The following is a 12,043-nucleotide window of genomic DNA, read 5'->3' on the forward strand; positions in this document are numbered from 1 at the left end:
CATTGATGCTGATTTGGAGTGATACCCAAAAAATTAAAAAGACATACAATCATAACAAAAAAGTATCCCCAATGTACAGTATTTTACCACTTGGTCCTGGAACGTGCAATCCCTATGCCCTCCTATGAGACATGAGTGATGGACTTGGCTCTCTGCAGTATTGTCCTTACACCAAGTGAACCTAATCAGTGGAAGGTCTCTGCGGCTCATGTTACCCAGAATTCCCTTTCCTCTTGGGCTATCCCAGAGTCCTTTGTGTTCTCCTGGAGGACTCCCAGCCTGGAATGCTGATCCAGGCCGACTGTCTCCCCTCAGTCTGATGCCCACTTGGAACATGGCTTTAGAGGCTTCTGAAGCCAATGTGCCAGTTCGTCCCATCGTGACTTGTGTAGCTGGAAACCCCCTCCTGCCCCTTTCTTCCGTTTTAAAATCCAAAATGTTTTTTTTCTTTTTCTTTTAAGAGGCAAAAAAGCAAACATTCTCTAGGAAACATGGAAATGAAAACACAAAATTCTCCTCCTTTTGTGTGCTCTTCGCCGTGTGGTTTAAAATAGGATGAGAGCTAAATTAAGAAGCAGTTCTGCATGTTCCCATATGACCACTTACTGTATCATTAAAGTCTGTGCTCAGTAATGCAGGCCTTGCATTGCTGCAGGACTCGGAGCCTCTGATTTTCATATCTTCACAACATTTGCCTGCCAGTGTGACAGTAAAGATGGACTATTAGAAATCATTCTCACAACGATGCTTTAGCCAGCCTGTCTGTCAATCAGAGAGAGAGCTCTTGGCAGTGCCACCCAAAGATTGGTGTGTTCCCTGGTATCAGGAGCTCTCACCCCCTCTGGCTCCTGTCTTTCATTTGTTTCACAAGTCCCTAATGCTGACAGTTTAATCACATATGGTGACATTGATTTGGCCATTTTAGATGGGGTTGTGATTTTGCGGACGATTGAATGACGCGTGGGGCTTTTTATATCTTTCCATCCACCTATTTCACACACCGGCCTTAAATAGGCAGGTTTATTTTGGTGCCGGCTTGAGCTGGGATAGCGTGCTGCCAGAACAGCAGACGTCACTCTCTCCCTGTCCTCTGAAATCATTCGGCCTGTCACGTTCAGTCTGGAGGCTCCTCAAGCAAGGGCATCCAAACCTGAGGGTTCGATTTCCCGTTTCAGGATGTTTCTAATCTGGAATCTTAAACCTTTTGCAGGACGTGTGCTGCGCCTTGGCTCCTTTGGGAGATGCTGTCAGCTGACCACTCTGCCTGTGCACTTTCTCCCCTCTCTGCAGCTCTACATGCTGAAGATGTCCACTCCCAATGATCTCAAGTCACCCTGCGTACCGAGGAACGGCTTGGTCAAGCTCCCCCCCAATGGCCTGGGGTCTGCCAGCATCACCAAAGGGACGCCTGCAGCCAAGAACCGCCTGTGCCAGTCTTCCTCGGTGCCCACCATCCTGCCTCCGCCCAGCCTTCCCTACCACATGGAGCCGCTGTCCACCGCGGCCTCCCTGCTCAGCCCCGACCCCGACAGCGGCTCTCCCACCTGTGACCAGCCCCCCCGGCGGAAACTGTCCAAGACCTGCCTGGAGAGGCAGCTGGTGTTGGACGAGAAGGTCTTGAACCGGCTGCTGTGGTACTTCACCACGGCCGAGAAGTGCGTCTTGGCCCAGGTGTGCAAGACCTGGAGAAAGGTGCTGTACCAGCCCAAGTTCTGGGAAGGCGTGACTCCCATCCTGCACGCCAAGGAACTCTACACCATCCTGCCCAACGGGGAGAAGGAGTTTGTGAGCCTGCAGGCCTTTGCCCTGAGGGGGTTCCAGTCTTTCTGCCTGGTGGGCGTCTCCGACCTGGACATTTGTGAGTTCATCGACAACTACCCTCTGTCCAAGAAGGGCGTCAAGTCGGTCAGTCTCAAGAGGTCCACCATCACAGATGCAGGTCTGGAGGTGAGGGCTTCTAATCAAGTATTGTTCTTTTTCGAAAAAATGGAAAACTGTTTCTTGCTGTGTACCCACGCTGTTTGGACTTGCCCGGTTTTGCCTCCGAGTCCCTGTGCTCCTGTCCAGTGGCTCATTCATGTCTTCATCAGCTTGGACTTCCTCACTGACTTAGAAGAGGAGCAGTGCTGGTCTGAGGAGCAGCGTGCCCCTCACTGATGTCACTTCAAGCCTGCGGGCATGCAGAGGGGTCATGGGGGGGTTCTGCCAGCAGCTATATTAACCTGCAGCTCACAACTGGCAGCCCACTGGAGCTCAGCAGGTGTGAGCCTGGTCAGTACCTGGATGGGAGACCTCCTGGGAAAGCTGAGGAAGAGGTGTTAGTGGGGCCAGCATGGGGCACTCACCCTGCGGTCTACTGTATGTGGGTCCTAATGCCCCAGTATAGTGACGGGGACACTGTACCGTAAAAAGGCGCCGTCCTTCAGATGAGACGTAAAACCGAGATCCTGGTGTTCTGTGGTCATTAAAAATCCCAGGGCGTTTCTTGAAAAGAGTAGGGGTGTAACCCTGGCATCCTGGCCAAATTTCCCATTGGCCCTTACCAATCATGTCCTCTTAATAATCCACATCTCTGAACTGGTTTCATCTCTGATAGCTGGTGAGTGGGGAGTGTACTGGTGCACTATGGCTGCCGTCACATCATCCAGGTGGGGGCTGCTCACTGGCGGTGGTGGAGGGGATCCCCATTACCTGTGAAGTGCTTTGAGTGGAGTGTCCAGAAAAGCGCTATATTATTATTGTTATTATTCTGTGGGAGTTCTGATCCACGAATCACATCCCTACCGCTGGCAGCCCTGAGCCGGGTACGACGCCCATAGCTGGCTAGGGCTTGGAGCAAGCACTTGTACCAGTGGAGCCACTCAGGTGCCAGCACCGATTACTGGTTCAACCACTGTGGCATTTTTTTTTTCCATTCAGAGGGATTTGCTATCGTTTGCCTTGTTCGAGGAGTTTCTATCGGGAAGCTGAAGATTTAAAATAACAAGAATGACAGCTTCCTTTTTACCATGCAAATAATGGCGCAGAATGTATTTTCTAGTTTGAGAACTATTTCGTTTGAGAATTCGGTATTGCGATGGCTGCAAGGGAACGTATGGTTGTAAGAACTGGAGGTACTGAAATAATGGTCTGTGCGGAAAGACTTATACGACACTGAGTTTCCCCTGAAAGAGTCTGAGGGTTTAGTCTTCACTAGAATTGTTTTTCCGTGCATGTCTGAGAGATTTTTTGACAGATCAATATCAAACCTGCTCCCTTCCTTCGTGTTTCTGTATTTGTTTATCGATTGCAGTTTTATCTGTAGAGGTGCCCTTTCCCTGCTCGTTAACACAAGTTTCAGCGTCTAACCGTGGCACCACTTCCCCACATCTGACGGCTTGTCTTGATCAGTAAAGTGAGAAATGCTCCGTAGGTGCTTTGGGTTCCTTTCTGCAGTTTTGGCTGTGGCTTGTGTTTCAGTAAATAGGGATGCTTGGAAGGTGCCATGGAGAGCCAGCTGAGACCACAGATGCAATCATTAGGGAGGAGTTCTGTCAGCATTTGAGTAGCATTCAGTTTCATTTGCTGTCAATCTGGTCATGCTTGAAGTCAACACAGATATAAAGAAGACTTACCAGTGCCATAGTCAATTAATATACTGTATCTATACGTGCATGTGCTGTTTACACCCATGCAATTGTGAAGCTTTTTTTCTGCTATGTTAAAATGGATTGCTATTGCCTATCTCTTTGACAGTCCTTTGAATTCAGTGATACTGCCAAAACCACAGTCCTGTTCTTGTTTGTTTTATCGGCCTTTTGAAACATAGCCCTGAGAGTGTGCACAGTTAAGAACAGAGACTGGATTCTGGGATCCAGGGAAGGCTGGGTGTCTTCTGGCTCTGCTGAGGTTGTGCAGGGGAGGGGAGGGGGAGAGCAGGTGAGACCCCACAGGGTCCTGGAACTCCTCCACATCAAAAACTGGCTGTTCTCTCAGGCGTCCTAGCAGTCAGAGTGGACAATTAGGGCCGTGATCTGCAAAATGCAGGCCCATGGCTGTGCTGCGGCGCTCCTCCAGTCCAGCAGACGGCTAATACCGAGCCGAAAGATTGTTGGCTTGTGTTTGCTGTGTGTCATATTCCTGTAAAAGGTAACTTTTCTGAGCTCCTGCTGTCGCACCAGGAATGGCTGGCTTGGGTATCCAATGGAGAGAACACTTGATCACAGGATAAGGAAACAAACGGCCAAGCCGGGCCTAGAAAAGTCCATTGATTGATTTCATATTAGTTATAATTGTTTTTAGTGAACACGATATATTCAGCATTCTTCTCCTTAGTAGCAAACCTGGAGTGCAGAGGTTAGGTGTGTAATTTGTCATCAGCCATATGGGAGTCAAATGAGATCACGAGTGTGTCGTTTACCTCATCGACAGACAGGGTTGTTTCTTCTCTTTGTGAGCCTGGAACCAAAGGATTTCAGTAAGATCAGCCTAGAGTCAGAAGACCTGGAAGTGTCCTGGAGATAATATATTCACCTGGGTCCCTTTACTGACAGACCTCTGGGCTGTTTGAGAGGCACGAAGTACTGAATACCTGTAACACAATGATGTGAGCATTGTTTAACTTAACTTAAAGTTAACCGACAGCTGAAATGCCAACTGTACATTTAATCAGCCTTTGTGCAATTTTGCAAAGACTAACCTTTTTCTTTCAAATTAAAAAGCAGTTCATTGAATTGAATAGAAGCCGTTCAGTGAAAATCTATTTCACATATTTTTATCAGTGACTATTTTAGTCCTAGGTAGTGTAGATTTTTGCTGGAATGCTATTTCTAAATATATACTGGCATGTAATGGGCACAGGGAATTGCAGATACAGAATTTGCTGCAGGCTAGCTTTTTAATTAGGATTAAAACAATCCCCTCGCATCTATGCTGAAAACATCATTATGACTGAGGCTAATCGTGCCCCAGCTTCCTATTTAAGAGCACAAAGATAAACAGGAGTCTTTTTTAGATGTTTTTTTTTAAATTTCCTGCTAATGAAAGATTTTGCTTTCAAGCAATAATTTTTTTTGTTACTCCAAGGAAAAGCCATCTCTGAATGCTGTCATTCTGAAATGAAAGATAAGTTGTACATCTTTTTCCTTAAATTCAGTCCTATTTAGACATTGCAATCTCGATTCCTGCTGTTCAGGGACAGAAAAACCATGTTTTGAAAGAAATGTATTGCACATCACTCTATCAATATTACTGGGGCTAAGCAGTCCCCACCCAGTTATGAAAAGAAACTGTATCCTGGGACCCAGTGAAGGCTGGGGGTCTTTTGGCTCTCCTCAGGTCCTTCAGGGGGGAAGCAGGTGATAGCTCACAGGGTACTGGAGCTCCTCCAAGCTTTTGTCAGGGTGACAATCAGACCCATCCATTGATGCATGTCCCCAGCCCACAGCAGCCCGTTTGCTTCATGCCCAGTACTGCCTGCTTTAGGTTTGTCAAGTCCCTGGTCGATGCAGAAGCTGCGAAGGGCTCAGTGGGGCTCGAACCCACCCTGCCTTCACACCTCTGCATCTCTCCTCACACCTGGCTGTCTCCATTCACCTGAATCTATTTTACTTGATGAATACCAAATATCAAGAAGTGAGGAAGGAAGTCTTCTCAAAGAGATGTTTAGTTTAAAAACTACTGCACTGTTCTCCAGGGGTACAGCTTGTTAGAAGTATGAATATCCAACCAAGAAGTGTACAATGTGCAATTTTTCTTATACGTGATGTATGTAAAAAGACTGTAGATATAACTAAAATAACTCAATCTTGGTTGTACTCATATTGGTGTAGCATACTGATAAGAGATTAGCTCATGCTTTTGTAGTAGATAAAAAAATTGTGCCATGATAAGCACAGCCTTCAATGCTTCTTACTTCAGTGTGTTCCACAGGCAGTAATTACTTTTTCAAAAGAATTGACTTAAACGTGAAGGTTTGGAGGACCGAGTGCTGGTGTCTTTGCTGCTTGAGACACGGAGGTGAGGATGGGAAATGCATTTAGAAACAGCTTGAGGAAACAGGTGCGTTTCCTCCCAGAGGCTCTGGCTTGTCTGAACGCTTGGTAGCATGAGCGGTACGAGAATCCATCACAGGGTCCACCGAGAGCGAGATGTACTTCATTTCTCCTCCAGAACAGAAGGAGCAGCTTCACAGTGGCACTCCAAGACCCCCTCTACCCTCACCACCCTCTGTTTACTCAATCAGAGCCTTTGAAAGTACCATATAAGTCCTTTGCATTTATGATTTGATTATCGTTTGAGCAGATATTCCATAAATCCCAGTAGCAGTTGGTAAAAGCAGCAGTAATGTGCCAATGCCTTATAACTGAGTGGGTCTGCCTTGCCCCTCTGTGTCTGTCCCCATGCAGGTGATGCTGGAGCAGATGCAAGGCCTGGTGCACCTGGAGCTCTCAGGCTGCAATGACTTTACGGAGGCAGGGCTGTGGTCCAGCCTGAACGCGCGTCTCACCTCGCTCAGCGTCAGCGACTGCATCAACGTGGCGGACGACGCCATCGCCGCCATCTCCCAGCTGCTGCCCAACCTGTCGGAGCTCAGCCTGCAGGCCTACCACGTGACCGACACTGCCATGGCCTACTTCACTGCCAAGCAGGGCTACACCACGCACACCCTGCGGCTCCACTCCTGTTGGGAAATCACCAACCACGGCGTGGTCAACATGGTGCACAGCCTGCCCAACCTCACCTCGCTCAGCCTGTCCGGTTGCTCCAAGATCACCGATGACGGGGTGGAGCTGGTGGCGGAGAACTTGCGGAAGCTGCGCAGCCTGGACCTCTCCTGGTGCCCCCGCATCACCGACATGGCCCTGGAGTACATCGCCTGTGACCTGCACAAACTGGAGGAGCTTGTGTTGGACAGGTGGGTGGACTGTTTCTGCTGGAGGAGCTTGTGTTGGACAGATAGTTCAGCTGTTCTTATTGGAGGGGCTTGTGCTGGACAGGTGGGCCAGCTGTTACTGCTGGTGGAGCTTGTGTTGGACAGATAGTTCAGCTGTTCTTATTGGAGGGGCTTGTGCTGGACAGGTGGGCCAGCTGTTACTGCTGGTGGAGCTTGTGTTGGACAGGTGGGTGGACTGTTGCTGCAGGAGGAGCTTGTGTTGGACAGGTGGGCCAGCTGTTTCTGCTGGAGGAGCTTGTGTTGGACAGATAGTTCAGCTGTTCTTATTGGAGGGGCTTGTGCTGGACAGGTGGGCCAGCTGTTACTGCTGGTGGAGCTTGTGTTGGACAGATAGTTCAGCTGTTCTTATTGGAGGGGCTTGTGCTGGACAGGTGGGCCAGCTGTTACTGCTGGTGGAGCTTGTGTTGGACAGGTGGGTGGACTGTTGCTGCAGGAGGAGCTTGTGTTGGACAGGTGGGCCAGCTGTTGCTGCAGGAGGAGCTTGTGTTGGACAGGTGGGTGAACTGTTTCTGCTGGAGGAGCTTGTGTTGGACAGATAGTTCAGCTGTTCTTATTGGAGGGGCTTGTGTTGGACAGGTGGGCCAGCTGTTACTGCTGGTGGAGCTTGTGTTGGACAGGTGGGTGGACTGTTGCTGCAGGAGGAGCTTGTGTTGGACAGGTGGGCCAGCTGTTGCTGCAGGAGGAGCTTGTGTTGGACAGGTGGGTGAACTGTTTCTGCTGGAGGAGCTTGTGTTGGACAGATAGTTCAGCTGTTCTTATTGGAGGGGCTTGGGTTGGACAGGTGGGCCAGCTGTTTCTGCTGGAGGAGCTTGTGTTGGACAGATAGTTCAGCTGTTCTTATTGGAGGGGCTTGTGTTGGACAGGTGGGCCAGCTGTTACTGCTGGTGGAGCTTGTGTTGGACAGGTGGACCAGCTGTTACTGCTGGTGGAACTTGTGTTGGACAGGTGGGCCAGCTGCTGGAGGAGCTTGTGTTGGACAGGTGGACGAACTGTTCCGGCTGCAAGACATAGGTTATAGAATGCATCTACATGAACGTATCTTACAGAGAAGACCTTTCAAGCTTAGGGTTAGGGTCTGCGGTGTTTTCTAAGAGCATGTAATCACCATGAATTATGGAATTGGACATTAATCAATGTTTGCCATTTCACAACCCCATTAGCAGTATAGCATGTAGATATGTATATTTACATATAATCTCTTGTATCTTCTGGGTTTGTGTCATTTTATGTTAGTGCAAATGTTAAGAAAATACAATGGAACATTGGAAAAAGAAAACAGTGTGGAAACTTAATGAATCTTTATTTTGTGCTACACAGTTTGCACTTCTCTGCGGAGTAATTGTCTTCTGGCAGGCTGACCTGTGGTTGTCTTGGCAGGTGCGTGAGGATAACGGACACAGGGCTGGGATACCTATCCACCATGTCTTCTCTGCGCAGTCTCTACCTGAGGTGGTGCTGCCAGGTATGTCCATCAAGAACCCCTGTCCATCATTTCAGATAGGAAAGCTGCCCTGCTCATCCAGTCTTCCAATTACATGACATTCCCTAACTGCCAGCTGAGGAATGCCATGTGATTGGAAGACCCGAGCTGACTGGATATGTTAACTGCTCTACCCCGCGGTATTGGCAAAGTGTGCAAACATCCCATTCATGCAGCTGATTAAGGGCCACAGTGCTCATGTATATCTAGATGCATACAAGTGTAAAAGCAACTTGACTTTTTGATCTGTACAACTGGAAGGTATGTTTTTTTTGTGTGGCATTCTCTCACTTTTCCATGAAGTAATTGATTTGTATTATTTTCACCATTTAAGATGGATGGGCAAATGTAATACTATTCTCTGTCAGATACCGAGAAAAAAAAAAGTGCCAGAAGTCTGCCTTCTGTCCAATTTAGGGTTCTGCACACAAAGTGGTCACCACTCCGTTTTCCTTCTTTTCAGGTGCAAGATTTTGGTTTGCAGCATCTATTCGGAATGAGGAGTCTGCGCCTCTTGTCTCTCGCAGGTACGTCTGTGTCTCATCTCTGAGCTTTCAGAGATGAAAGACTCGGCCTTAAACTACCTTTTTATCCCTGCAGAGTAAAGTACCTTCGTGATCTTTTCTTGTATGAAATTCTAGAAAGAAACCCTACAGATTTTATGGATTGTAAATGGCAGAACTTCCTTAGAAAACCCCCAAATCTTACTTTCAATTTGTCTTTAAAAGCCCTTTATGCGTGTACAGATGTTTGCGTAGGAGGAGAGAGAGAGGTTTCGTTCTTAATTGCCTCACTCTTCGACGTTCCTCAGAGGGACCCGATTTTCGCAAGTTTGCTCTCCCTTTCTGTCTCAGGCTGTCCTCTGCTCACCACGACGGGCCTGTCCGGCCTCATCCAGCTGCAGGACCTGGAGGAACTGGAGCTGACCAATTGCCCTGGGGCCACGGCGGAACTCTTCAAGTACTATTCACAGCACCTGCCTCGCTGCATGGTGATCGAGTAGCCAGTGGGGGGCGGCACTGCGCCACGTCGCCCAAAACTTGTCCTGCAGTCAAAACCGAAAGCTGCCCAGCCAACTTCATTCAGATCCTGAGGGTGGAAAGACGAAAGAGGGAGCAGGAGGGAAGGAAGGAAGGACAAGCCCAGCCTGGTCTACTGACAGACGGGGGCCTAAAAACTTTCCGAACGGAGGGACGGACTGCGGAGAGGAACGCGAAGAAGGGAAGGATGAAAATCGATCAAGACTCCACACACACACGCGCGCGCGCACGCGCACTCACACATGAACCATGCAATTCCACGAATCCTGAGAACTTTAGCTTCGGTGTGACATCATTCCGTGTTTTTTCAAAGGTTGTGTGTCTTGAGCCCCTCCGGCCACCTTGCGTCCTGGTCCCGGGTGTCCGGGCGGAGCAGTGGGGAAGCGAGAGGAGGAGGGAGAGGCAGGCAGGGGGGCCAGGCTTCGCTGGGAGCACTGTACGGCACGTTGTGCCGGCGTGGGTCTCGCGCACTCTGTCGTGCTCTCCGAGGTGTTTTTCTCCTCCACCCCCCCATGTCTGTGTCTTAACAACCGAAAAACAATGGCTAAGTAGATTTTTTTTTTTGGTCAGAGCTGCACGCTTACCCGCTTGTTGTAATGCTATTTTCTTAAGTATTATTTTTAAATCTTAATTTCTGAGTAAGCAAACAAAAGGCTCGACATTTGTGGTAAGCAATCAAAGGTCTCGAAGAAAGGGGACCCACGGTAATTAAAGGGACGACACTGAACGGGGACGCTGCTTTAAAGTTCAAGTTGCTCGCTTTGTGGGTGGGCAAGGAGCCAGCGCGATCTTTTGACCAAAGGATCCTGTGGGGGTTGTGATTTCAGAAATGGCTCGGGGGCTGATGAGGGAGGGGTGTGCCACAGGGAAGAGGTTAGTTAACGAGCTCTGATTGGTGGACTGTGCTGTATATATACGTTAGGTAATACACCCAGCTTGGCCTTGTTTTGAGAAATCCTGTTAATTTGAGGTCAGGTGATGTTGGTGGCCTGTGTGCAGGTTTGAGTGTCTGTCGCAATTTGGCAGATACAGGAGGTAAGAAGGTGTACGCTGAACTGCATGTCTCCAGCGCTCTTGTTACCACCCTGTGGGTCAGCGAAGTCAGCCCTGGGGATCTCAGTAGCAGGAGATGTCGCACGCTGTCGTTACTTATGATCTTATGTTATTTGCATTTGCAGTGACACTGTATTAGAAAGGGCGTGACAGCCCACAACTATCATAGACATGGAAGCACTCGACATCAGTCATATTCTTCCAACAACAAGTAAAGCAGCACTCTCCCATATATGCTTGTGCGTGTATATAAACAAACTGCTGTATTAGTAGCGTGACATTTGGAAGTTTCATAGACTTATCTCAATAGCTATCCCGCACGTAGAAAAGGATAGCCACCAGTGGAGTGTACTTATCGCTGTGCCCAGACTGGACTGAGCTCTGGGCAAGGTATAAATCTCTGGTAGAGGCAGGACCCTTCACCAAAGTGGAGTGGCGTCCCTCCTAGGCAGCTCTCCTCCTCTGCCAGACCTGCAAGGGGGCGCCCTTGCTCCTCATTCCATTTCACTTCATTTCATCTCCGTATCCCAGCAGGCCCAGCTCAATACAGTAACAATTTTACTCACTTCTTTGTGTTCTTGATCTCACAGAGATTCTTTGGAGGTTTTTCTCCCTTTGTTTCTGTTCTGGAAGAACCCTGGGGCTTGCACTGTCTGTTCCCTCTTCTCTCAAGTTGCTGATTCAGGGGGTCTTGCAGAGCACAGCAGTTTGCCTGGTCTCAGGTTACAGCTCACCTCAGCTCCTGGGCGCCTAGCTGCGTGTAGCACTGTGCGAACCGCAGAAATACTGGAGGGGCAGCAGCTTCCCATTTCAAATCAAATAGAGGTTTAATAGAAGGATAACTTGTGACGTTTCTAATTAGGTATTGTAGTATGGCAGGCTGAGTTGTGGGTCCCAGGTGTTGTTAGCTGGCATTTGACCCAGGTGGACTTTAATACAAACTCCTGTGGGATTTAGGTTGGGTCACAAGACCTCCGAATTGCTGTCAGATCGCTCCATGACTCACTGAATGGGACTGGATGGATAAAAATTTAAAAGCAAAAACTGCACAAAAATCTCGTTCCATTGTTTAAATACATATGCCAATATTTCTTAAATGGTGCGTTATCTTCTACCTGGTACATGTACAGATCCATGACTTCTGTAGTGTAAGATTCATATTCCCCATGACAAACACGTGCTTCCTCTGATGTCGACTGCAGAAGAGGTGGTTCGTTCTCTGTATACATTCCCTTTATAACATCTTAGAACATATTTCCATACCTTTCTGAGAAAAACAATGCCATTTGTTTCAGGACCAGTGCAAAAGATCTGTAGTTCATGTTGTGCTGTTGGCCTGCTCTGGTGTTGATGATATACAATTTAAACTGGTTTCCACAAGGGTGATGACTTAAGGTAGCTTGTGGTTTCCTGACCACACCATAAGTACAGTACAGGGACATAGAGGACTTGTTCAGTCTTTTTGGTTCTGGTAGAATGGGGCCTGACTTGATTTGTCCTCTGATTTATGTTGGCTGCTTCTTGAATGGGGATGTT

The 12,043-nt window shown here is 48.4% G+C and overlaps 1 protein-coding gene across 1 annotated transcript; it reads left to right on the forward strand.

The window, feature by feature from the left end:
• Nucleotides 1–1,293: 1,293 nt before the first annotated feature.
• fbxl16 (F-box and leucine-rich repeat protein 16) lies at nt 1,294–9,514 on the forward strand. The gene is made up of 5 exons (XM_088936214.1): nt 1,294–1,947; nt 6,387–6,895; nt 8,312–8,396; nt 8,878–8,941; nt 9,269–9,514. Exons 1-5 carry the CDS (start codon nt 1,297–1,299, stop codon nt 9,415–9,417), a joined length of 1,458 nt encoding a protein of 485 aa, XP_088792340.1. The 5' UTR covers nt 1,294–1,296; the 3' UTR covers nt 9,418–9,514.
• Nucleotides 9,515–12,043: the final 2,529 nt, after the last annotated feature.

The sequence above is a fragment of the Atractosteus spatula genome, chromosome 18, assembly GCF_055471065.1.
Source record: "Atractosteus spatula isolate fAtrSpa1 chromosome 18, fAtrSpa1.hap1, whole genome shotgun sequence".
NCBI lineage: Eukaryota > Metazoa > Chordata > Actinopteri > Semionotiformes > Lepisosteidae > Atractosteus > Atractosteus spatula.